The 27,284-nt window shown below is 44.5% G+C and overlaps 1 protein-coding gene across 1 annotated transcript in view; it reads left to right on the top strand.

Moving 5' to 3' along the window:
* Positions 1-27,284, top strand: part of LOC101335064 (phospholipid-transporting ATPase IB) — a 233,313-nt gene that overhangs the window by 84,265 nt on the left and 121,764 nt on the right. The window contains exon 11 of the mRNA XM_073795478.1: positions 14,411-14,583. Within this exon, the coding sequence (XP_073651579.1) occupies positions 14,411-14,583 (173 nt within the window). The remainder of the gene's footprint in view (positions 1-14,410; positions 14,584-27,284) is intronic.

Below are 27,284 nucleotides of genomic sequence, written 5' to 3' on the forward strand. Positions count from 1 at the left end.
TATATTTATTTCTGTGTCTCAAGAATTCTGATTTAAAGCAGACATTATTTCAAGTAATGTGAACAGTAGGTCGTTCAGAAGTCTCGGATGAATCAATGTTTTCTTCCCTTCTCTCCAAGAAAATCTATTTAAAGCAAAGGTCAAATCTGGGCTGGATTTAGAACCTAGTAAATGTAAGTCTGGAGAAGAGAGCCGCTTCTCTTTTTTTTATTCTCTACATAGTTTCAAGCACTAGGGACGCTCTGGTCTCCCTCCTGCAAATCATCATTTCCCACATATTTCTGGTGTTGGTGAGTTTTCTTTTATTCTGGAGGACGGGGGGTAATCTAGCACAGATACCTAGTGAATTTGAGCCCCCGTGAGTCTTCGGGCTTGTTCAATTTGGGAATAACTTAAACCTTTAAAACTTGTCTTGGAGGAGTTTATTAGGCTTTGAAGTGCATCTGAGAAGAATGGATCAAGGTACCTCGTGTAATTAACAGGCTCCAAAATTGAACCGTATGTCCACCCGCCCTCCGCTCCCCTCATCCCTCTGGCCTTCTCCGCCGTCTCCATCTCCACAAAGGTCGTCGGCTGTTGTTGAAGGTGACGGCCCCTCCCACGGCCTGGCTTTGTTACCAACCCCCCACCCCGGTATTTCTGCTCCTGAAGTCTTCATCTCCACTCTCCCTCACCCCGGCCTCACCGTGTGTGGCTCTTGGCCCAGCCCCTGGCCCAGACTCCACTCCCCACGCAGGGCTCCCTCCCCTACGCCATCCTTTCCCTCGGGAAAGATTGGAGCATATCTGCGGGTCAGCCACCTGAGCCTCGAGAGGTAGCAGTGAAAGCATCAGCGGAGAGATCCCTCCTCCGCAGGAGGGCAGATGGTGAGAGGGTCCGGCAGTAAATGGGGAGAAGGTGGGCTTGCTGAGTGCCCTGAGGGTAACACAGGTCCTTGAGCTGAGCCCTGAGTCAGTTTCCTTATAGGATGCAGAAACTCAGCTTTCTGGAGGGATAAATTAGGAGTTTGGGATTAACAGATGCAAACTATTAAATATAGAATGGATAAACAACAAGGTCCTACTGTAGGGCACGGGGAACTATATTCAATATCCTGTGATAAACCATAATGGAAAAGAATATGGAAAAGAATATATATGTATAACTGGATCACTTTGCTGTACTGTACAGCAGAAATTAACACAATATTCTAAATCAACTATGCTTAAATTAAAAATTTTAAAAATTAAAAGAAATTCACCTTTCTTAACCCAGGATCTTTCCCCCTCGCCCCAAGCCTAGCTTCCCAGGGGGTGTCTAGGTGTTCCTCCATGGGTGCTGATGGGTGAGGACAGGTGTCAGGTTGCAGTTCCTTTGCAGAGTTGATTCTTTGCTGGGGTACCCTTTTGTCCATTGTGAATTCTGCTAAATTTTCCAGTATTAAATTTTCCTCTTTAGTTCTCTTTAAAGGTTGACAATTATAAACTAATCTCTGGGCTTTGTTTGTTTGTTTGTTTTTTAGTAGTTTTCTCTTGCTCCTTGTTTCTCTCCCGTTAGAATCTATTTCTCTTTCATTTACGTTATTATTCTTTTTTTTTCACAGCTCTCTGTAATAGTACGTTAAGGAGTGGTGGGGTCTGCGGATAATTGCAAACTGTCTGTCCCACCTACCAACATTCACACAGAAGTACATGCTCAGTCTGGTAGACCTGTGCTACTCTTCTGACCAAATCAAGCATTTCCATTCTTGTGTCCCTGGTAGAAAGTATGCTTCTTAAAGACTTGTGGGCAGGGGGGAATCTATTATATCTTTATACCCCCAATACTTTGAGTATCACCTGTACGTAACAGCGTAGTACTTGTTGAATAGTAAGGTTAACAAAAGTAAGGTTAACAAAAATGGTTTGTGATGTGTGTGTATATATATATATATGTATATATATATATAAAACTATTTGGTATGGTATATTGTAGTGTATATAGTATATAAGTATTTTATATATATATTTTATATATCATATATGCCATATATATAATATATAGGATGTATGTATATATTTTTCTCAGAATAGCTTTTCATCTCTTCTTTTAAGCTTTTAGTACTAAGACTTGGGACCCCCAAAATATATATATAAAGAAGGAAGCTCTCATAGGCACTTTAGAAGTCCCTAACTGCATCGAGTATGCCATCTTATTCAAAGTTTTTAATAGTAAAGTGGACGCTTTATTTTTCCCTGTAGAAATGCTAGCCATCTGGAAAGCTCTGTGTGTGTGTGTGTCTGTGTCTGTGTGTGTGTGTGTGTGTGTATGTGTATGCGTGTGTTAGAGGTGAAATCTCTGCAGAAAGCCGTTTAAGGAGCTTCAGGAAATCATTCCTCTGGATCCCTTTGGGTTTTGCATCTGGGAATTTGTATGTTCTCTCAAAATTACTAGTTTATTTGTAGAGGCTGATCCTCTGTCAGCTGGGTGGAACATAGAGCCCTGCACCCGTATTAGAAACAGCCCGGAGAGCGCTGAGAGAAGCCGGGCGGAGCCCTCGGGGGAGTGTGTCTCTGCACCAGTCGTGTCCCGTTAAAGATCAAAGAAGACGGTGCTCACCAAGGGGAGTGGGTCCAGTACAGTCCTGCAGGGCCAGGAACGTGCAGGGAATGTTTGAGGTCCATCAGCATCCCTGAACCAGGGGGCCGTGGCCGCCCTCCTCACGGTTATTCCCACTTTTAGTGGCAGGTGGGCAGAGAAACAGAGCAGCACATTCCCAGGAGCCCGTGATGCCCAGTGCCCGGTACTGAGGGGCAGTCGGTGCGGAGGGGAGGCGTCGTAGCCAGGAGAGCTCCTTCCTGCATCTCAGGCGCAGCGACCATGCAGGACGTGGGCCCAGGGGTCCCCTGTGCTGTAGTTTTCAAGAGAAACTGGTATCAGAGCTTTCGTGTGAAATTGCCCGTTTTTGTTTTTTTAATTTTGGGTGAAACGGTTTTTTTGTTTTGTTTTGTTTAAAGTGGGATGAATAACCTGAAAGCAACCTATGGGTTATATTTCCTGGCCTCAAACGGACGTCGGGACCTTTTGTCCAGTTAAGCGTAAACTGTTGTGCTTTGGCCTGTAAATTGGTGTCTCCTTGATGGTGGCCACTCGTGTCCAGTTTCCGATGGACTCCTGCTTCCTGCCCTGCTTGACCTTCCTCCCTGGCATGTGCACCCGTGGATGTGCCCCCTACGTGTCCCCAGGGAGATTGGATCTGGGGGCACGGCCGTGTCTCAGTCACATCCACGCCTGCTTACTGAAGGTGTGAGTGGTGCAGGACGCTGACGCCTCCAGGCCTCTCAGAGCTTCAGCAGGAAGCCCGTGACCGCGGGCACGTGCTGATGCGCGCAGGGGACCAAGCAGAGCGGAGGTGGTTCTCAGCCGACAGCGGACGATGGCTCTGCCCGGGTCGGTGTCCGGGGGGCGGCGGCTGTAGCTCAGCACCTGCGGAGCGATGTGCTTTGTCGGCTTTGCTCCCTGAGGAGTAGCAGGGAAACTGCCCAGATGGTTTCCTTTCCATTCTCGGGGCAGCGTGGATGGAGAGGTCATGTGACCCACACAGACCGAGCTGCGGATGTTCCGTGGGAACTTTGCGGGCGCAGTGGCCGGCGTGGCTTCTGAGAAGCAGAGCCCCCCAGAGCAAGGCCGGGTGTTCCCCGCCATCCAGCCGGCCTGCCCGCCACGGTCTCGCAGGGAACAGGGGTTTCCTCTTAAACCAAATCCGCTCTGCTCTGACCCCCAGTCCCGGGCTACCCCCGCCCCATCCTCCCGTGCCTTTCCCGGTGATGCCCAGTTTATCCACCTGCCGAGAGGCTTAGCTCAGCCCCGTCTTGCCTCTCGGCCTCTGACTGTTCAGCGAGCACCGCGTGTGTTTTGCTTCAGCGCCTTTCCTGGTTTTGTCTCTGTCATCCCAAAGAAGGCGAGACCCTCATCACGTGAAGGCCCCTTAGCTGCTTTGTGTCCTCCTCGCGTCTTGCACGCGTGTCATCCGGTGGGCATTTTACACGTAGAAGCCCGCGTCAGCTCCCTGCAGGCTCCGGGAAGGGGTCCTCCTGCTTCCCCCTAGCGCAGCCCGCCAGCCTGTCCCCCGGTGCACCCCAATGCACGCCTGGGGCCCCCGCGCCTCACAGGCCTTCAGGCCTGCGGCCTGGATGTGCGCACGCGGTGATTCTTGGCACTTGTGTGTCGTCTGTGAGGCTCTTTCTTTGTCTCTGGGCCTCTCTACCCCCAGAAGCGTATGCACATAGTAGACCCTTAATGCGTGAAGGTGACACGGAGACTTTTTGTCCTTGCTCTGTATTTCAGTGTCAACTTTATCTCCATAACCCTGAGTCCTTGCCAGTCTGCGGAGAGCCTGGCGAGGAGTGTCCCAGGCTGCCCGCCCTCGCCCGCCCTGGCTGGTCATGGGGTCTGCCTCTCGGCCAGGCGCCCAGATGAAACACGACGAGGCTTCCTCCCCGCCCCGTCATCAGTGTGGAGGTCTCCCGTGGAAACGAGACCTTTCCTACACTTTTACTGATTCATGTGGTCTTATTTATTGATTTTGAAGACGTGTGTGTCATGGAACATGCGCCTGACTTTTCCGACTGGAGGCGATCGTTTAGGAAGTGTGTAAGTGTGTGACAGTGTCCCACGCCGACATGAGATGTTTCCCTAACAGAGCAGAGGTTGGTAGGCACGTGACAGCCTGTTCTCCCCAACGACAGTGATTCCAGGAAAACTGAAGAGGACCCGTGGACAGGCTCTTTCCAGAACCGGGCCAGGGTGGGTCAGCTGTGGCTGGGGAGTATGTGGGCGGCAGCGAGGCCCAGCCCTTCGTGTCCCGTGCTTTCGCCTCCATGGACCCGAGATGGGAGCCCAAGGGCCCATTTTCTCGCGTGGCTACACCCTTCACTGCCTGTCAGCACGGCCTGCTGCGGCCACACGTGCATTTGGGGATCTTCCATGATCCGCCTTCACTATTTCTCTTTCAGAAATGTTTTGGTTTTTTACTGTTTTTGTTGTTCACACCGGTCTAAACACAGTCTGGACACATTATAATTCCTCTAAGAGTCCAGAAGCCTTTAGAAGTAGGAAGTGCAGGGCTTCCCTGGTGGCGCAGTGGTTGAGAGTCCGCCTGCCGATGCAGGGGACACGGGTTCCTGTCCCGGTCTGGGAGGATCCCACATGCCGCGGAGCGGTTGGGCCCGTGGGCCATGGCCTCTGAGCCTGCGCGTCTGGAGCCTGTGCTCCGCGACGGGAGAGGCCACAGCAGTGAGAGGCCCGCGTACAGCCAAAAAAAAAAAAAAAAAAAAAAAAAAATAAAGAAGTAGGAAGTGCAAAGGCTGTATCATCGAAATAGTAACGTGAAAAGCTTAAATCAACCCAACGTCGGGAAATTAATATTATCATGTTTATTTTCTTACATGGCATCCATAAGGTTTATTTTTAAAGTTAGCGTATGTTTATTAAGAAATTGGTCTTATCATACAGCAAATAAGTAGGTCAAGCATTGAGATGATTTTGTGGTACCTACGACGTGCTCCCTATGAGGGCGTAACAGATGTTAGCATTTGTCACTGTGGAGCAAATGTAGATCTTTAGTTTGCAACTGGTATTTTATCTTTTCTTTAACTGAAGTATAGTTGATTTACCATGTTGTGTTAGTTTCAGCTGTACAGCGAAGTGACTCAGTTATACATACATATATATGTATATGTATATATACGTATGTATTCTTTTTCAAATTGTTTTCCCTTTATTATTATTGAGTATTGTAGTACTCAATATTACAAAATATTCAGTATAGTTCCCTGTGTTATACAGTGGGTCCTTGTTGGGGTATTTTATCTTTTTGTGTGAGACTAATAGCACTCTGTCTTCCTTGGCCAAAGTTTAGCTGACATACTTAATCACACAGTTCATTAAAAATACTCTAGCAACTTTTTCTGCAGTACTTTGTTTTAAAATTTCTAAACTCAGTCACCATTGTGTTTGCTTTGGGCACTTTATAATTCGTCCAAGAATCAAGGCCACTTTAGAAATAGTTAAGCCAATGACTCTATGATAGATATATAATATAGATATGTTAAAAGTTAAAAATGTAAATCTCCAAAGGTCAGGAAATTAAGTAGTTAAGTTGAGGTTGTTATGTTGACAGTAAAATTATTCCCGGTGAGTGTGATGATTCTTCCTGGGAGGGGTGTGCCCAAGAAGCTTGGAGTGCATAAGGTACTTTAGAGATTAATGTGTTATTTGTGACTCTTTCAGAATCACTGACAGTACTTTTTTTTTTTCCTGTTGTATGAGTTCTTTATTTTTAATTTTATTGAAGTATAGTTGACTTACAGTGTTGTGTTAATTTCTGCTGTACAGCACAGTGACTCAGTTATACATACATACGTTCTTTCGTATTATTTTCCACTAGGGCTTATCACAGGGTATTGAATGTAGTTCCCTGTGCTCTACAGTAGGACCTTGTTGTTTATCTAGTGTGATGATTTTAAATGTGATTCATTGTGTCCCCGAAATAGACAGTGACTTCCTGAGATCCATTCTGGACAGATGTGTGAGAAGCAACTGTTCCATGGAATTAGAGAGGGTCATTTTATACGCAGCTGAGGGATCCCTCACAAATGGGGATGTCACATTCTTCCTGCGGGAGGGTCCCACTTTGAAATCATTTCTTAAAAAGGGTTATCTCCTTTCTCAAAAACTGCAAAAAGATTCCATAGTAGAGGTTCAAATAGCAAACGCTTTTTCACGCATCTGCATTATTTTTGAGATCTTCTTATACACAGCTATGCAAGAACACATTTGTTTAGTATGTAAAAGGATTCCTGGCGCTAAAATCAAAATCTAGTTTTGCGGCAGAAAATAAATTAAGCATATTAGGTGTGCTATTTAATATCCTTTGAGAAGCGAAAGAAAGTACGTATTTTCAGGGAGGTTTTTAACCTCGGTGACTTGAGCTCTGTCACAACTGTTAGTCAAATTTTCTTTCAATAAATAGTGGTGATTGATAGTTTTCAAACTTTCTAGGCTCTGAAGCCTGAGAGAATAAATGGTCTCTTTCTTAAAAATGATACTTGTTGGTGAGCAGCTGCTGCCCAGCTTCTTTCACGTGCCCCACTTACTGAATCTCTCTTCTAATCTTGCCGGGGATGCCTTTCCAGGAAAATGTGGATCTTTGAGAGATGGAGGATGTAAAAAGAAAAGAAGGAACTGAAAAAATAGGGTCTCCAGCCCTAAAGAGAGATTCTTGGTGCTAGCCTCCATACATGGTTGTTATTACCCTATATAAAAAATAGTCCCCGTGGGCTTCCCTGGTGGCGCAGTGGTTGAGAGTCCGCCTGCCGATGCAGGGGACGCGGGTTCGTGCCCCGGTCCGGGAAGATCCCACGTGCCGCGGAGCGGCTGGGCCCGTGAGCCATGGCCGCTGAGCCTGCGCGTCCGGAGCCTGTGCTCCGCAACGGGAGAGGCCACAGCAGTGGGAGGCCCGCGTACCGCAAAAAAAAAAAAAAAAAAAAAAATTCCCCGTGTATTACGTAAATTATTCCACTGTGCTTAGTTGTATGCCGTGCAATCCCAGCAAATAGAAATCCATTTAATTCATTAAGCATTAAAAGAGATTTGACACCGTTAGTCATTTGGGAAATGCAATTAAAACTACTAAATCTAACACAACGTAGCCATTAGAATCTAAGGCTGAAGTTAAACGGACTGCTGGTGTCAGGGTCGACAAGGAGGCGGCATAGCTAGAATGCTCAGACGGGACCGTTGAGAAGGCGACGGTGCAGCCACTTTGGAAAACAGTCTCATGGTTTCCATAAAGTTAAACATGCGTGTGCTCTGCATGTATCTGTATAGACGGTATGACGGAGTAATTTCAATTTAGGTATCTACCCAAGAAAAATAAAAACATGTTCACACAAAGACTAGGATACGAATATTTATAGTAGAATTATTTGGAATATCCTAAAACTGGACACAGCCGCAATGTATAATAACAGGTGAGTGGACAGTTGTGGCACAGTCATACATTGGAATACTACTTGGAAACAAAAAGGAATAAGCTATTGATAAGTGCAGAAACTTTGGACAGATCTCAAAGGATTCGGCTAAGTGAATAGGCCAGACAGAAAAGACTAGCAACTGTGATTCTATTTGTGTGGCGTTCTAGAAGGGGCAAAACTATAGTAACAGAAGTGGATCAATGATGGCTGGATTCTGGCAGTGGGGGAGGGGAGGGGAGTGCTTGCAAAATGGCTCGGGGGGACATTTGGGGTGATGGAAGTCTTCTGTATTTTCATTGTAGAAGAGGTTCAAAGAAGCCGATTAACAAAAACAAAACAAAAGCAAAAAGACTTCTGTAGAGGTTATATGCTAGTGTGAATTCAGTAAATTGAGTAGGTTTCCACTGAGAAGATATATATATTTTTTTTAATCAGAAATGGAAACCTTCTATGGGAGGTAGAAAAAGCCAGTGTAGAGAAAAGCCTGATGGGGGTGGTGATAAAAGGTGATCTGAGGGTACCAGGCAGGCACCTGGGTACCTGTAGCAAGAGTCCACATTAACTCTTTAGGATGTTTGCTTCATGCCTGTGAAGTATAATCTCATCTTCCTTGAAATGATTTGTATTATAGGAAGTCCTTGAAACATGACACATTTAATAGGTTCCTCTTATCTACAGATTCCTCTTCTCTTGAACCTGTGGTCTAGAGGATGAGCGTGACCGTTAGAGGCTCACAGGCCCAAGGTTCATTCAGGAGAAGGTACTTTGCTCCTGAACTTTAAGGCTGAGTGTGATTTGGTTGAGTTGCTGCTCCTGAAACTCGAGCCATCCTGGCTTTTCAGCATCGTCAGCTCTGAGCACGTTGGAATTTGCAGAACATCAAAGTGAGGGCTGAGGCAGCTGCTGCTACCACGGCGACTCAGAAATTCCTCAGGACACTGCCGAGCTCGGGGAAGGAGACGGTGACCTGCCTCGACAGGGTTCACCGCTGCCGGCACTGTTTAATTTTGAGGAGAGATTCCTGCTATCTGCAAATTGGTAAAAATGCATCCGGGTTCTAGAAAGGGTTGTCTCTCCCGCTTTGTTTATTGAATCTAAAGTGATTAACAGTAGAACTGCCTTCCAGGTCCCATCTGCTTGTAGGCTGAGCGGGGTGCGCTTCAGCTGTGCTCAGGGGCCATCAGAGGAACCTCTGATCTGTGAATCAGCAGAGAGACAACCATTTCCCGAGATCACAGGGTAGCACCGTCTATGGTGTTTATAGAATCTTATTTAAAAACCCGGCAAGGCAGAGACAAGTGCTGACCTTACTGATAAGAAGCGCAGGGTTCATCATACAGCATGTCTGGGGAAAAGTGTCTGGCGTGGCTCAGAGATCAGCCTTTACTCAGAGTTGCCCACTTTTGGCTTTAAGTCCTGTGTGTTTTCAATTGTGAAGGAAAACAAAATGGAAGAACATGTATGCTAAGCTGGAAATATATTTTTTCATAATAATGCCTAAAAGGCAAATTCTAATGAAGAATTTCGGGATGTTTCGTAACTTTCAGGAAATGAAGCCCCAGCCCCGGCTCCCTGTGCCCCCGCTAACAGCCAAGTCCATGGTAACTTCCGTAGTCGGTGTTTTATTAAAATCAGAGACTGCAGTATAAATTTTAGCAACTGGGCTAAGTAGGCATTAACAGGCCCTGGGATCCAGCCACACTTTGTAACATCGTTCCTTTGGGAAAATAGAGTCTAAGTGCCCAATAACTAACTCACCAATAGACTTTTGAACCATGGTCCATTTGAGAATAAGGAACTGTTTGGGATATTAACACCTCCGATTGGCTTGCTCGAGAATTGCACAGAAGGGACCTATATTCTGCCACACGTGTGTGGTGGGCCGAGCTAGTCTGGGTTTGATCAAAGATTATTGCTGAGTGGGCATTGAAAACGTAGGAATTAAAGACCTAAGTAGAGGCTGGAGACAAGGGTAGAGCTGGAAGGATGAATCTGGAGGGAGTTTAGTGGTAGGAAAGGTTTTCAGTCTCAAAGGCACAGGTGTGATTCTGAGCAGATGAACTGCCGGGAGAACAGGATGGTTCAGGTAAGGGGGAAGGTTAGGCCTCGAGGACATCGAAGGCAAAGAGTCCAGGATACATGGAATAAGAAGAATCAAGGACCGATCGTTTTTAAGGAAGATGTAACGTAAAAATATACGAGGAAGGCTGAATAGCCCACAAGAAGGTCAGACAAACAGATGCCTCGAAGACCAGTAAATAATCTCTTAAAGATATTACAGTGAAGGCGTAGCTTAGACACATCAGTTAATTTAGGGAGTCAGCACATGTATGGCGCGCCTGCCTTGCGCTCTCGTGATCAGAGATTTTTGGCAAAAGGAGTTTCTGCCTTCATAGAATTTAAAATTTAGTATAATTCCAGCTAAACACAAAAATGAGCCACACCAGGCAAGGTATGATCCTGGTGGGGTCTACAATCTGCCCATCAGGAGAATATTAGGTTTTGTTTAGTTCATTCTTTTGTGTGTGTATTTGCCACCCTGATTGTACTGTAGGACTTATGGGGGTAGATACCATAGAGCATAGTAGGAACTTCAGTAACTACGTCTTGGTTGGTTGACGGTGATAGGTTTGACTCATGAATTGTTCAGTTGAACCCATTTATTAATGTACTGTACTCTTTACCAGCGTGTGAGAAAGTGCCCGGTCAATGGAATATAAACGTGAAGTCTCTTTTATCGGTGTTGCGTGATTTAGGAATGTTTGGTGTTCTCACTGCAAGTGGACAGCTTGGCCGCCATGTTTCTACAGGGTGCAGTTCAGCACCGCCAAGGGGTCATTACCCCCATGGGCATCGCCTGCTCCTAGAGGCCTTGCCCTGACCACCTGCCACTCCCAACCCCGCCATGCATTCACAGCCTCATCTCCCGTGTTGTGTATGCTGTCCCTGCAGTTACGATGTGAAAGTAGAAACCTTACTTCAGGCAGTAAACGAGACAGCTTGTTGCTTGCGCACTGACTGTACCCACATGGTCCTTTCATCTCTATATCCACTCTGACAAGAAGAGCTGCATCGCCAGTGAGTTCCAGGAGTGACCTTTCGTTTTAGTCAGCTCGGGCTGCTGTAACAGAAGTACCATGGTCTGGGTGGCCTAAACACCGGGAATTTGCTCCTCATGGTTGTGAAGGCTGAAAGCCCAGGATCAAGGTGCCGGCAGATCCAGGGCCTGATGAGGGTTCTCTTCCTGGTTTGTCTTCATGCTGTGTCTTCATGTGGCCGGAGGGGGAGACTAGGGTTGAGGGGTGGAGGGAGGAAGAGGGATCGCACAGCCAGTAACAGGACTGATGCTGACACTGGGACAGCGCAAGCTTTACCGAACGGCCAAAGAATGGAGAAGCGGCCAACTGGGTTGAGAAGCTGACACGTATACCAAATATATAGGAGGGTCAGAGTGAAAGGGAGGGATTTGGAAAGAGGAGCAGGAATATTCAGGGGTTATCCGGGAATAGGGATGTGTTTGGACCCGGAACTGATGTAATACTCCTTTTCAGTCGTCGTTTGGGTTTTTCTGGTTGTTGTCATGGCAACTGTCAACTGTCCTGGCACTGGTGGGTGTGTCATTTAGCAGCTCACGAGTGTACAGTGAGGCTCAAAGTCCACTGGAAGTCAAGTCTTCCGCCATCTTGGGCCTAGATGTTTCTAAGCAGTTCTTGTCAGCTTCCTCCTGAAACTTAGATAAGAGCTATTGGTTTCCATTCCCGGGAAGGGCAGGGGTATGATTCCGGGGCAACAGCCTTGGTAACATCAGGAACACAGTTTTCTCAGCATGTTTCTCCCATCATATTCCCTTTGCTCAGGCTTCTCCTGGTGGTACCCCTCCGCATCATGCCCGAGCCTCCCACAGTGATAGGTGGCCAACCGCCAACACTTGGACCTCCCCCAGGAAGAAGAGCTGTCAGTGTCCGGTCTGTCCTCGTGCACACTCCAGAAATAATCCCAAGCAGAGAAAGCACCCTTCATAATATCACTGCCTCTGCGTAGCTCCACTGGTGCTGTGTCCCCATAAAGAAGAGCCGTAGGCAGGGTCTGCGCACCTCAGGGACTTGTGCCCTCAGCCTCTTCCTCGAAGGACCCTGGGCTGGTCTGAGCCTCTGCCACGGCGCCGGCTTGCTGTCCGTGGACCAAATCTGCAGACCGGCCTGATTGCTTTGGCGAGACGTTTCCCAGGAGGGTTTTCTGTCTGCTGTGCTTGGACCCCGGCAGGCACGCCCTCCAGAGTTGCCCGGACCTGTCTGATTCCCCCGGTGACACCCCCAGGCTGCCAAGCTGGGGTTTCCCTAAGTGGGTGGAATTTTCTTCTCTACCCAAACTCTAAAGGGCAGGCTGTTTGCACAGATAAAGTAAACATAGATGTTTTGTTTGAGATTCGGGATTACGCAACTAACCAAGAGTTAGAAGTATAAAGTGTCCTTTATTTTTAGTAAAAGTCAATTTAACTTTTTTTCTTAGAGCATTATTTTATCAATTCCTCTATTATTGCATTGACAAAGCAGGCGTTGTCACTTAGGGCATTTATTCACTGTCTGAAGTGGCGGAGGTGTGTGTTTTCCTTGGTGTAGGAAGTTCTTCATGAATAAATAGTAACAGGAAGCGGAATGGGTTTCATTGGATGCTAATTATATGCCAAGTAGATTACCCCGAGTAGCTCACTTTTCATAAGAAAAGTGCTATGAAGTGAGTATTCGAAGTGAGCATCCTTAGCTCTGTTTTACCCTCGAGAAAACTGCTGTTTAAAGAGGTTCTGTATTTTGCCAAGGTCACAGAGGTGGTAAGTGGAGAGTCGGGGCCAGACCCCAGGCCGCCTAACCATAGCACCCCAACTGTGCCTTAGGCGCAGCTTTTTAATATTGTCAGAGTCTCTTGTTTAAAGGGTAACCGAGCAGTAAGATAGTATGTTCTGCTTCTCACTTGGTGATGGTAGCTGATCCTCAGTTTAACGAGGGCTGGAAGAATCCCTGTTCATTCCACATATTTCTTTTTTTTTTTTTTTTGCGGTACGCGGGCCTCTCTCACTGCTGTGGCCTCTCTCGCTGCGGAGCACAGGCTCCGGATGCGCAGGCTCAGCGGCCGTGGCTCACGGGCCCAGCCGCTCCGCGACATGTGGGATCCTCCCAGACCAGGGCACGAACCCGTGTCCCCTGCATCGGCAGGCGGACTCTCAACCACTGCGCCACCGGGGAAGCCCCCACATATTTCTTAATTGTAATTTATGTTACCAGATGATAGATGTAAATATAACTTAATAGCCGAAGGACAGTTGTCCAGACGGAATAATTTCAGCTGACCTATGTACTTCCCTGATTAACTTAAGCAGGCTTTTAATCATGAACCAAAAATTGTCTTTTATATATTATATTTGAACTTGATATCCTATTCGTAATCACAGATTCCGTTGGAAGATCAGAACGTCCTTGTTTTTAAATCTCAAAAGTGGTTCTATGCTTTAATTCCATCTGATCGTAGACATCACACCAAAGCACTTATTTAGGTTGGTAGCAATGTTTTAAAACGTATTGGCAGTTTAATTTATTGGATATTTTTTGTAACATGAAGAAATTATCAGTTCGTTTCTTACTCTGATGATACGTGGAGAGAAATGGTTTAATCTGCAGATCTCAGCAGAGAATGGAAATTCATCTTTTGTGTTATTTTTATATCCTCTAATATCTTTTGGATGCTTTAAAGGTGACCTTGTGTGAACTGAGAGATGCTTGGCATTTAAACTCCAGCAACGTTACCTTTTCCCCAAAAATGTATTTGTTTTTATGGAGTTTCCTGTTCTAGGGACACCAAGAATAATATGTGTGTAGTGTAAAGGAGGGGAGAGAAAGATAGTCATCAGAACCTAAGCAATTAAAGTTCCAATGGAGAAGAATTTGGATAGACGGCAACCAGAGTAGGTTATTGTAAATATCAAATGTAAATATCACTATGATATTCCCTAGCAGTCCAGTGGTTAAGACTTGGCCTTCCAATGCAGGGGGTGCAGGTTCTTTGGGGAGCTGAGGTCCTGCATGCCTTGGGGCCAAAAAAATCAAAACATAAAACAGAAGCAATATTGTAACAAATTCAATAAAGGCTTTAAAAATTGTACACATCAAAAAAAAAGCTTTAAAAAAAAAAATTTCACGATGGGGATGTTTTCACCCATAGCACAGACCCAGAGGGCAGGCCAGTGTCATTTAATGTGTAAATATGCCAAGTTGAGCTCTGTATGTTTCACATTAGAATGGGCATGTTTTCATTTTAAGGAATGTACTTTGGATTTCTGGGCCTTTCTTTCTGCTTTTTAAAAGCTTCTGTTTTTGATTTATTAAAATGTGACACGTCCGCCCCCCCCCCCCGCCTTGTTTCAGGCCACGCGTGCAGCCATTACTCAGCACTGCGCTGACCTTGGGAGTCTTCTAGGCAAGGAGAACGACGCGGCCCTCATCATCGACGGGCACACCCTGAAGTACGCGCTGTCCTTCGAGGTCAGGAGAAGCTTCCTGGACTTGGCCCTCTCGTGCAAAGCGGTCATATGCTGCAGGTAGGCTCACGGAGGCTGCCCGAGACTCATATTCTGACTTGTCTGAGTCCTGGGTTTACGTGAAAGAACCATTCATGGGAATAAGCTTTGGGGGAAAAAAAAAAGCAAAACAATAATACACATTCAACTGTCCGCTCACAGACTGCACGCAAGGCGGTTAGTGGTTTTTGCATTTTTGTTTTGTTTATTGACTTCTGAGCAGATCAGAGTGATCAAAGCCAGGGTCTCTGGTCATATTCACAGAGGTAAAATGAAACACTCGGCCTCCAGCTCGTGGCATGTTACAAGGGTCCCAGGGACTTGGTTCCTTGGTTCCGGAAGGATGCTCTCAACTTCCAAGTCTTGTGGGGTTTGGATGCCTCTTTCCTGAGGGACCGTCGGTGCTGCTTTTCAGTCCACAAGGAGCTTTGGCTGGGGACCGTGCTGTGACAATTTTTGTTTTAAGGTCTAACCTGATGCCCCTGCTGGCTTTTCTCGAAATCTGGGAAGGGTTTTTAGGGTGGGATTGTTAACAACCCATTGGCTACTGGCTATACAAGGTCCAGTTTTGATAGAGATTTGAAAGTCAGGCAAATTATAGGCAGACCTGGGAGATACTATCGGTTTGTTTCTAGACGACCACAATAAAGCGAATATTGCAATAACACAGGTCAGGAGAATTTTTTGGTTTCTCAGTGTGTGTATAAGTTATTTTTACACTATACTGTGGTCTATTAAGTGTGCAGTAACATTGTGTCTAAAAAATGTACAAATAAATCAGAAATATCTTATTGCTAAAAACATGCTAACCATCACCTGAGCCTTCAGCGGCGGTCATTTTTGCCGTCCAGGGTTTGAAATATTTTAAGAATTACCAAAACGTGACACAGAGTCACAGAGATACAAAGTGAACAGATGCTGCTGGAAAAAAGAGCACCAGTAGATTTGCTCAGCTCAGGGTTGCCACAAGCTTTCCATTTGTAAAAAACACAGTATCTGGTGAAGTGCAATAAAGCAAAACACGATATAAAGAGAAGAAACTAAAGAAAGACGAGCAGCACCATCCCAGTTTTGCAGCAAACAACTTGAAAGGTGAGAGGGGAGCTTCCCGTTTCTGAAAGCACTGTGTTCAGGCCGCGCCTCGTATGTGGTTGTTAAATGCTCAATGCATATTGCTGGATTCATCATTTCACTGCTGCCTGTTCTTATATTTTACGGTTATACACTTTTCCTACATTGTTTCCTTTGATACTTTCTCAGAAGCCTGTTATCAAGATGCTTTGAACTTCCTTGCTGTTTTAGTCTCTGAGGAGCGCCTCCTGTGGGTTTGAGCCTGGTCCAGTTAGAATAACCGTTGTCACATTGACAAGTGGCCTTGGCATTTCTGCCTTGCCCGAAGGCCCTGGTGATGCCATGCGTCTCTGCCCAGACTGCAGGACCCTGCCCGCTGGGGATGCCCAGCCGGTCTGAGGGCAAGCCCCACTGCCCTGCCATCAGGAAGGTCTTCTCTCCCAGGTCTCCCCAGCCTCGCCCCCTCCTCCTACTGGTTTCTGTACGAGACCAAAGAATCTGTTCTCACTGTCCCCATGAGTGCACCTCCCCCCAGAGCCCTGACCGTCTGTCTTCACATAATGATATTCCGTGTCTTTTCTCTGTCCTGATCCCTTTTCGTAATTTGGAACCTGCCACCGAAGGCCAGGGGGCGCTGGAGGCTGGTGGGGCCTCCCTGCTGGAGAGAAATGTTGCTCTTGTGCGTGTGGCTGTAGGACATCTGAGGACCATGGGGGCGAGGAACAGATTCAAATGCGCTTGAAACAATGGATGAGAAGCCCATTTTGCCTGGAAGTCAGGACGCTCAGTACAGCTCTGAGGGACCTGAGACAGTGAGGGATGATCAGAGCATCTGGAAATGAAAGACCGTGCTTCCTGGTTTTATGGTGGTCCCCTCCCTTTTTAATTTATTTTTATTTTTTATTTTTTGTTTTGTTTTTGTTTTTGTTTTTTTTTGTGGTATGCGGGCCTCTCACTGTTGTGGCCTCTCCCGTTGCAGAGCACAGGCTCCGGACGCGCGGGCTCAGCGGCCATGGCTCACGGGCCCAGCCGCTCCGCGGCATGTGGGGTCCTCCCGGACCGGGGCACGAGCCCGCGTCCCTGCATCGGCAGGCGGACTCTCAACCGCTGCGCCACCAGGGAAGCCCTGTTGATACTCTTTGACTATTATGAGTTATGCTGCTGTGAAGATTCATGTACGAGGTTTTGTATGGATTTCTGTGTTTATTTCTCTTGGGTACACACCCAGGAGGGAAGGTGCTGGGTCAGGAAGTAACTGTATATTTAACCTTTGGAGGAACCGTCTGACTGGCTTCCAAAGTGACTGCACTGTTTTATATTCTCACTAGCAGTGTGTGAAGGTTCCAGTTTCTCCACATGTAGGCTAACGCTTGTTATTATCCATCTTTTGATTGGGTATCCTAGTAGGTGTGAGGCGATTCCTCATTGTGGGTTTTTTTAAATTTTTTATTTTTTACTATTTATTTGGTTGCGCTGGGTCTTAGTTGCGGCAGGCGGGCTCTGTAGTTGCAGCTCACCAGCTCCTTAGCTGCAGCATGCGTGTGGGATCTAGTTCCCTGAACAGGGATCGAACCCGGGCCCCCTGCATTGGGACTGTGGAGTCTTATCCACTGCGCCACCAGGGAAGTCTGTCATTGTGGTTTTGATAGGCACTTCCCTGATGGTTGATGATGCTGAGAATCTTTTCATATGCTTATTGGCCATTTATATATCTTGTTTGGAGAAATGTCTGTTCAAGTCCTTTGCACATTTTTTTAATGGGATTATTTGTCTCTTGTATTATTGAGTTGTAAGAGTTCTTTATGTATTCTGGATAAAGTATTTATCAGATATATTATTTACAAATGGTTTTTCTCCTTCTGTAGGCTGTCTTTTCATTTTCTCAGTGGTACTGTTTGTAGCACAAAAGATGTTAATTTTCATGACGCGTTTTTTCTTCTGTCCCTTGTGTTTTGGTGTCGTTATCTAACAAGCCCACTTTTCTGAGCAGTTGGCACCGCGCTTTCTTTCCTGGATTCCACTGGGAAGGTTTAGATGAGGGACATACACAGGGCAAGAAGGCTAGAAAGAATGATGGGGAAGGACTTGCTCACAATTTCCCCCTTTGGGTCTACGTCGTTAAGTGGTTGGGTAGGCAGCACCTGATGTCTACGAAGTGTCACCACCCGAGGTGGTCACTGTCTCACGTAGAGCCTGAGGTCACGGTGAGAAAGTCAACGGTCCCCAGCAGTTGCCACGTTAGGGAGCCGTCACCGCGCTGTGGCGGTGAGCAGAGACACACCACACCAGAAACAGCAAGAGATGCGGAAAATCTGGTAAACTGTAGCACATGTGCTCTAACTTCATGGTTTTTCAGAGGGAAATCAGAACGAGTCCGTTTGGATTCTCAGGGGAGAGCCAGGAATGCCTTCCAGGCTCTATGGGAGTACGCGCTCTGCTTGCCAGGTGCTTGATACCAAAGAAAAACATCTTTTTCCCCTTCTGACTGTGAGTGCGCTCAGAGGGCTTCGTGTGTCACATCACGCTGTACCCCTAACGGCTCCACAGGAAGGCGTTCAAACTGGAATTGGCACTGAAAGAGGAAATTTCAAATTAAATACGGTTACTGTCTACAAAATAGAAACACTAATTGAGAAAAGGAATCCAGGATGGTGCACTATTTTACCTTCAGGAGACTTTTCTTGGCTGGTCTCGTACTTCAGATTAAGGAAAAGAAAAAAGAACCCACAGACTTTTTTTTTAAATTTTTTTTAAAGCACTCACTTTTCAGATGTGCTTTCTATTCACTGAGAATTGAAACATCAGTTAAATTTAATATGTGACTTCAAATATAAGGTTCACCTTTTCACACTTTTCATCTTTAAAATGCAATAGTTATAAAAGTTACCCTTTTCTCCAATAACAAAGTAGTTTTTTTTTTTTCAGAAAGTAATTTTTCAGTGAAATCGTGATGCACTGTCTCCCAGCTATATTGATTCAGAGACTGGCAAAGGTTGTGTGAAAATGGATAAATACTTTTAAACTAAAAAATACTTCAGGCAGCAGAAAGAGGGAAAGTCTAAGAATTTGTTAAAGAGTTCGCTGAGATTGGAATCACACTATTTTGCTAATTACACATTGCTATTCCCGAGTATTTTACACGTGGTTAAAATCCTCAAAAAGTCATCATCTGGTCAGCGGAACAGTTACCGGTCAAGGTGGACGGCAGTTTACTGTTGTCTGGCAGGGGTGTTATTTGTTGAGGTGTAAACTGGTTTGTCCAGTAAGATCTTTATTTTAGGCTTGATATTGGCCGTTCCTGGGCATCGTAGGAGAACAGAGACAAGGCTGGTCTTTGCCTTAAGTGCGAATGATGAATGTGTGTCTGTAGCCCTTGCCTCTCGTGCACGCCCCTCCTCCTTGAAATCAGACCTCCTCCAGGAAGACCTCCATCTTGCCGTATGCACAGCCTCTCAATTCCTTTCTGGATTCGTCCTCAGCCTCTGATATCCAGGGCTCCCCTTGGATTCTGTTTCCGTGACACCCCCCTCTTCTCCCTAGTTATGTATTCCCCCGTGGGCTCTTTCACAGCACCGTGGAAATGCTGTGTTTCCAGGGTTTGCCCTTGGCCCTGTTGTATTCCCACCCTGCGTCTTTCTCTGCCGCCTGCCCTCTGCTCATCCACCTTCCCCATCAGTGATCCTCAGCGCTAGTCGTAATGGCCAGAAGGTGGACACAACCCGAGTGTCGATCGATGGATGAATGGGCAAGCAGAATGCGGTCTGGCCATACAGTGGACTTTTTTTCAGCCATAAGAAGGAATGAAACACTGATACGTGCTACAGCGTGGATATACCTCGAAAACATAGGTAGGGAAAGAAGCCGGTCACAAAAGACCATGTATTATAGGATTCCATTCCTATGACATATTCAGAATAAGCACATGCATCCAGAGGGAACGCAGATGAGTGGTTTTCAGGGGCTGGGGGAGGAGGAATTGGGAGTGACTTTTTAGTGGGTACGAGGTCTCCTTTTGGCGATGATAATGTTCTGGAACTCGATAGGGGTGATGGTTGCACAGCATCGTGAACGTGCTAAATGCCACTGAATTGTTACACTTTAAGTGGTTAATTTTATGTTAACTTTACCTTAAAGATATAGGCGAATGAACACAGGAACTCATCCCTTGCATTGAAATGTTTGTTGAATGAAAAAAATGAAATGTTGGATGGAAGTTTTATTTATTTGCACAAAATTTTTGTTGAGAGACAACAAACAAAGAAGGTCGTGATCCCCAGATCGTACCCCAGAACAATTAAAGCAGAAGTCTAGGAAGTTTACGAACTTCCAGGTGGTTCTGATGAGTAGTCAGGGTTGAGAGTAGATGACCTTCCCAGTCTGCGTGTCCAGCGTGGCCTCGTCCTTGAGCTCCAGATCTGTAGATCCATCTACACCTGGGATTTTTCACACTGACATTCTTGGGCACCTTTAGTTGGAATGTGACTGAGCGGGTCACCATCCTCTCTGGTCCCCGCACTGCCTCATCCCTGCTGGTCTCCCCACTGGTCCTCCTAGTTTACTGTCTCAGTGATACAGTACAGTGGTACTCCTCTCCGTTGCCAGGGCCTTCTCATAGCGGAACAGGCAGGATGTTATATCCAAGGGACTTTTAGAGAGACTAAACCGTATAAACAAATTACGATGTCGAGGTCTGAAACTGCAGTCTCGCGATTTGTTGATCTTTGATAAGTGTTGTCTTGGTTTTTATAAATGAGGAAATAAGAGCCTGAGACAAATTATATCATCTTGCCCCCGGGTTCAGCAGGTGATAGAGGCGTTAGCCGTGCTTCCTGGATCTGAATGAGATCAGGGCCTCTGCTCTTGAGTCATGTAATTGTCTCTGCCAGCAGAGCCATGGTCCCATGTTTATTACTGTCAAGACTCAGTTTCAGATGACACGTTTGGCTTTTAACACATTTTTCAAAAAGTAGAATTTGTTTACACCGATTTAGCATAAAGTCTTGTGGGATTTATCATTCTCCAGGGGGATAACAGTCATGTAGAAAATGGGTAAACCGTTTTCAGTGTGTTGAAGAAGTTCTCTGTTCTCTCTTCCTTGTTTTCCTTTACTTAAAACGACCGTCTTTCTTGTTTTCTCATTTTTCCTTTTTCTGTGCAGCTCTTTATTTCTGTCAAAATGGGGATCAATTTCGTAGGCACAGATGGGAGCTGGGGGGACACTTCGACCTCTTGAGAACATTGAGAAGTTTAAAAGGTTTGTATTGTCAGGAAAAGAGTCATGAAAGAGTCATCAGGGCTCCCCTTGTGAGGGAGCTGATAGATGGCCTCACTGCAGCCCCCTGCAAACACAGGAGATGCTCAGGGCCCCAGTGCCGCCACCCGGGCAGACGTGATTTATGGCTCTGAGTCTCTGGGCAGGAGATGGAGTGGAAGGAAAACATCACAGCAGAGATTTCCCCCTGATTGTGCAAATTAGGGACCTCAGAAGACATCGTTTATTTTCTCCAATGTGTTTAGACTTCTGTCTTTCAGGATCGATTTGAAGATAAACATGTATGTACTTACTCTGATACCGCAGGAGTAAAGACACTCCAGAGGAGAGGGCTGAGGGAGAACAACCAATGTTTCCAGAAACTTTCGGGGCTGATTTTGCTAACTGTAGAGTGATTTATATTTCTTGTGGAGAAAAGTTAGAAAGGGCAGATAAGCAAGAAGAAAAAACACAGCATTCACAGTCCCGTAGACTAGAGATCATTACTGTTAGCAATTGGTATTTAAATGGAGATCTTTTTCAGTTAAAATGCTTTTTCTTGAAAGAGCGTTAGCCAGTTCACAATATGTAAAGTGAAAAGATGCTACACAGTTTCTACGGCAAATAGTAACATAAAATGTGTTTTAAAAAAGCTTTGTAGTGTTCTGTTATGAAAACACAATGGTTGGTTTAATTTATTCCTAGTTGTTGAATATTCAGGTTAAGAGGGGTTTTTTCACTATTTTAAGTATCACTATGAATAAGATTTTTGTAGCTCAGTCTTTGCAAGGACACATGATGATTGCTGTACAATAATAATGCATTCAAGAGTAAGCAACATAGGGACTTCCCTGGTGGCGCAGTAGTTAAGAATCCACCTGCCAATGCAGGGGACACAGGTTCGATCCCTGATCCGAGAAGATCCCACATGCCGCTGAGCAACTAAGCCCGTGCGCCACAGCTACTGAGCTTGCGCTCTAGAGCCCGCGAGCCACAGCTGCTGAGCCCGCGTGCCTAGAGCCCGTGCTCCACAACAAGAGAAGCCACCGCAACGAGAAGCCCGCGCACCGCAACGAAGAGTAGCCCCCGCTCGCCGCAACTAGAGAAAGCCCGCGCGCAGCAGCGAAGACCCAATGCAGCCAAAAATATATAAATAAATTTTTTTAAAAAAGTAAGCAGCACAGAAATTTGCAAAAGTATCTGTGCCCGTTCCCTAGGAAAGCAAAGGGAAGTGTCTTAGGTACAGTCAGTAGCTCACTCCCTGCCTGGTTGGGAGACACGTGCTGTCCCCTGTTTAGTCAGCAGAGCTGGACTTTGTTAGTCTCACTTGGGAAAGGGAGCAGATGAGAGATTATTTTGTGGCAGGACACATATGAGCAGACTCTAGAGAGAAACTGATGCTGCATTTTGACATGCTGACAGTCTGTCGTTCCCACGCCTGGCTCGGTCTTATACCCGTTTTGTGGACTCTCTGAAGCCTCTGACGCCCTTATCCAAACCCTGTGCATCGGTCCTTCCTGGGGACTGCGCCTGTGGAAGGGAATTGCCTCTTCCCACTTGGTCTCCACTCCGGCTGGGGGTGTGATGGACGCCAAGACATCTCAGGATGCTGTGCATTTCTTGTGTGGTATCTTTCAGCCTGTGAACCATCCCCAAGAATCGTATCAAAACAGAGTTCAGACACACTAATTAAAATTGTACCACCGATCATGTTTTGATTGGCCTCTATGTTGGTGGGGATCCAGTCATACAGTTGTAAAAATAAAACTTTTCTTTGGTTTCTTTCATGGTGTGATTTCTCAGCATCCTACATGTTTAGTTAAAAGTCAGTTCCCTCCTTGGATCTTTTATTCCAGAGAGCGTTATTAACTTGTCGAGGTTGTAAGCCTATCCTTGGGTTGTTTGTATTATAGCTTACTGTATGTTTGCCCATTTGTTGATTAAATGCAATTAAGGGAGAATTCATTTTCAGACAGGTTTTTGGGGGTGAGCTCTAAAATGAATGCTATTATTTGAATGATTGCAGCAATTTATGTGGTCCTAACTGGCCTTATTGTTAGTCTGCAAAGATGAGTGCTCAGATGTAACAGGTCTTGGGCAGCATGTTGAATGAAAACAATTTCCAGAAGCCCAGTGTGTAAGAAATGTTTTTCCACCCACAGGTTTTACTAGTATTTCTCTGGAATGAAAATTAGGCGGATGAAGATTTTGTAGTGTTGAAAAAAATCGCTTGTGTTAACCATTGTAGAGACTGGCATATTTGGAGATTTCGGAGAATTAATCCAGAGTAGAAAAAGGAATCCCTTTCTAAACATTTCTAGCATAGAAAAAAATTCTTATTAAACTTGTGTAAACCAAAGATAATTTTGGTGATGACTCATGTTTAGAAGTTAAGGACTGTTTTCATCTTAAATAACTATTTCAGGAAATAATTTATGCTTATCATTCTGCGAGATCAACTTTTGACTTTTAGGGATTTCTATTATGTTTGATTCTCTCCTCCAGGTAAAAGTTACATGTTATCACTATTTATTTTATTTTTTTAAAAGATCATTATTGGAGTATAATTGCTTCACAGTACTGTGTTAGTTTCTGTTGTACACCAAAGTGAATCAGCCATATGCATACCTATGTCCCCATATCCCCTCCCTCTTGAGCCTCCCTCCCACCCTCCCTATCCCACCCCTCTAGGTCATCGCAAAGCACCGAGCTGATCACCCTGTGCTATGCAGCTGCTTCCCACTAGCTATCTGTTTTACATTTGGTAGTGTATATATGTCGATGCTACTCTCACTTCGCCCCAGCTTCCCCCTCCCAGCCCGTGTCCTCAAGTCCATTCTCTATGTCTACGTCTTTATTCCTGCCCTGCCACTAGGTTCGTCAGTACCTTTTTTTTTTTTAAGATTCCATATATATGCATTAGCATACAGTATTTGTTTTTCTCTTCCTGAGTTACTTCACTCTGTATGACAGACTCTAGGTCCATCCACCTCACTACAAATAACTCAGTTTCGTTTCTTTTTATGGCTGAGTAATATTCCATTGTATATATGTGCCACATCTTCTTTATCCATTCATCTGTCGATGGACACTTAGGTTGCTTCCATGTCCTGGCTATTGTAAACAGTGCTGCAGTGAACACTGTGGTACCTGTCTCTTTTTGAATTATGGTTTTCTCAGGATATATGCCCAGTAGTGGGATTGCTGGGTCGTATGGTAGTTCTATTTTTCGTTTTTTAAGGAACCTCCACACTGTTCTCCATAGAGGTTGTATCAATTTACATTCCCACCAACATTGCAGGAGGTTCCCTTTTCACCACACCCTTTCCAGCATTTATTGTTTCTAGATTTTTTGATAATGGCTATTCTGATCGGCATGAGGTGATACCTCATTGTAGTTTTGATTTGCATTTCTCTAATAATTAGAGATGTTGAGCATCTTTTCATGTGCCTCTTGGCCGTTGTATGTCTTCCTTGGTAAAATGTCTATTTAGGTCTTCCGCCCATTTTTTAACTGGATTGTTTTTCTTTTGATATTGAGCTCCATGAGCTGTTTGTATATTTTGGAGATTAATCCTTTGTCTGTTGTCTCATTTGCAAATATTTTCTCCCATTCTGAGGGTTTTCTTTTTGTCTTGTGTATGGTTTCCTTTTTGTGCAAAAGCTTTGAAGTTTAATTAAGTCCCATTTGTTTAATTTTGTTTTTATTTCCACTACTCTAGGAGGTGGGTCAAAAAAGATCTTGCTGTGGTTTATGTCAAAGAGTGTTTTTCCTATGTTTTCCTCTAAGAGTTTAATAGTGTCTGGCCTTAGATTTGGGTCTTTAATCCATTTGGAGTTTATTTTTGTGTATAGTGTTAGGGAGTGCTCTAATTTCATTCTTTTACATGTAGCTGTCCAGTTTTCCCAGCACCACTTATTGAAGAGGCTGTCTTTTCTCTATTGTATGTTCTTGCCTCCTTTGTTGTAAATTAGGTGCCCATATGTGCGTGGGTTTATCTCTGGGCTTTCTATCCTGTACCATTGATCTATCTTTCTGTTTTTGTGCCAGTACCATACTCTCTTGATTACTGTAGCTTTGTGGTATAGTTTGAAGTCAGGGAGCCTGATTCCTCCAACTCCGCTTTTCTTTCTCAAGATTGCTTTGGCTATTTGGGGTCTTTTGTGTTTCCATACGAATTGTAAAATTTTTTGTTCTAATCTGTGAAGTATGCCACTGGTAGTTTGATAGCGATTGCACTGAATCTGTAGATTGCTTTGGGTAGTATAGTCATTTTCACAATATTGATTTTTCCAATCCAAGAACATGGAATATTTCTCCATCGGTTTATGTCATCTTTGACTTCTTTCATCAGTGTTTTATAGTTTTCTGAGTACAAGTCTTTCACCTCCTTAGGCAGGTTTATTCCTAGGTATTTTATGCTTTTTGTTGTGATGGTAAATGGGATTGTTTCCTTAATTTCTCTTTCTGATTTTTCGTTGTTGGTGTATAGGAATGCCAGAGATTTCTGTGCAATAATTTTTTATCCTGCAACCTTACCAGATTCATTGATTAGTTCTAGTAGTTTTCTGGTGGCATCTTTAGGATTTTCCATGTATAGTATCATGTCAACTGCAAACAGTGACAGTTTTACTTCTTCTTTTCCAGTTTGTATTCCTTTTATTTCTTTTCTTTCTCTGATTGCTGTGGTTAGGACTTCCAAAACTATGTTGAATAAGAGTGGTGAGAGTGGACATCCTTGTCTTGTTCCTAATCTTAGTGGAAATGCTTTCAGTTTTTCAACATTGACTATGATGCTTGCTGTGGGTTTGTCATATATGGCCTTTATTATGTTGAGGTAGATTCCCTCTATGCCCATTTTCTGGAGAGTTTTTAATCATAAATTGCTGTTGAATTTTGTCAAAAGCCATTTCTGCATCTATTGATATGATCATATGGTTTTTACTCCCTACTTTGTTAATGTGGTGTATCACATTGATTGATTTGCATATATCGAAGAATCCTTGCATCCCACTTGATCATGGCATATGATCCTTTCAGTGGGTTGTTGGATTCTGTTTGCTAGTATTTTGTTCAGGAGTTTTGCACCTATGTTCATCAGTGATACTGGTCTGCAATTTTCTTTTTTTGTGATATCTTTTTCTGGTTTTGGTATCAGTGTGATGGTGGTTTCGTAGAATGAATTTGGGAGTGTTTCTCCCTCTGCAATTTTTTGGAAGAGTTTGAGAAGAAGGATTGGTGTTAGCTCTTCTGTAAATGTTTGATAGAATTCGCCTGTGAAGCCATCTGGTCCTGGACTTTTGTTTGTTGGAAGATTTTTAATTATGGTTTCAATTTCATTACTTGTGATAGGATCGTCTGTTTGTATTTTCTAATTCTTCCTGGTTCAGTCTTGGAAAATTGTACCTTTCCAAGGATTTGTCCATTTCTTCATGGTTGTCCATTTTATTGGCATATAGTTGTTTGTAGTAGTCTCTTATAATCCTTTGTATTTCTTCAGTGTCAGTTGTGATTTCTCCTTTTTCATTTCTAATTTTATTGATTTGCATCCTCTCCCTTTTTTTCTTGATGAGTCTGGCCAAGGGTTTATCGATTTCGTTTATCTTCTCAAAGAACCAGCTTTTAGTTTTATTGAACTTTGCTTTTGTTTTCTTCGTTTCTATTTCATTTATTTCTGCTCTGATCTTTATGATTTCTTCTACTGACTTTGGATTTTCTTTGCTCTTCTTTCTCTAGTTGTTTTAAGTCTATAGGGTTAGATTGTTTGAGATTTTCTTGTTTCTTGAGGTGAGATCGAATTGCTCTTAACTTCCCTCTTAGAACTGCTTTTGGTGCATCCCATAGGTTTTGGGTCATCATGTTTTCATTGTCATTTGTTTCTATGTATTTTCTAATTTCTTCTTTGATTTCTTCAGTGATCTCTTGGTTATTTAGTAGCATACTGTTTAGCCTCCATGTAGTTGTGTTTTTTACAGTTTTTTTCCCCTGTAATTGCTTTCCAATCTCATAGTGTTGTGATCAGAAAAGATGCTTGATATGATTGCAATTTTCTTAAATTTTCCGAGGCTTGATTTGTGACCCAAGATGTGATCCTGGAGAATGTTCCATGATCAGTTGAGAAGACAGTGTATTCTGCCACTTTTGGGTGGAATGTTCTATAAATATCAATTAAATCTATCTGGTCTATTGTGTCATTTAAAGCTTGTAGTTCCTTATTTACTTTCTCTTTGGGTTATCTGTCCGTTGGTGTAAGTGGGGTGTTAAAGTCCCCTACTATTATTGTGTTACTGTTGATTTTTCCTTTCATGGTTGTTAGCATTTGCTTTATGTATTGAGGTGCTCCTATGTTGGGGCATAAACGTTTATAATCCTTATATCTTCTCTTGGATTGATCCTTTG

Source organism: Tursiops truncatus, chromosome 18, assembly GCF_011762595.2.
Source record: "Tursiops truncatus isolate mTurTru1 chromosome 18, mTurTru1.mat.Y, whole genome shotgun sequence".
In the NCBI taxonomy this organism is placed as follows: Eukaryota; Metazoa; Chordata; class Mammalia; order Artiodactyla; family Delphinidae; genus Tursiops; species Tursiops truncatus.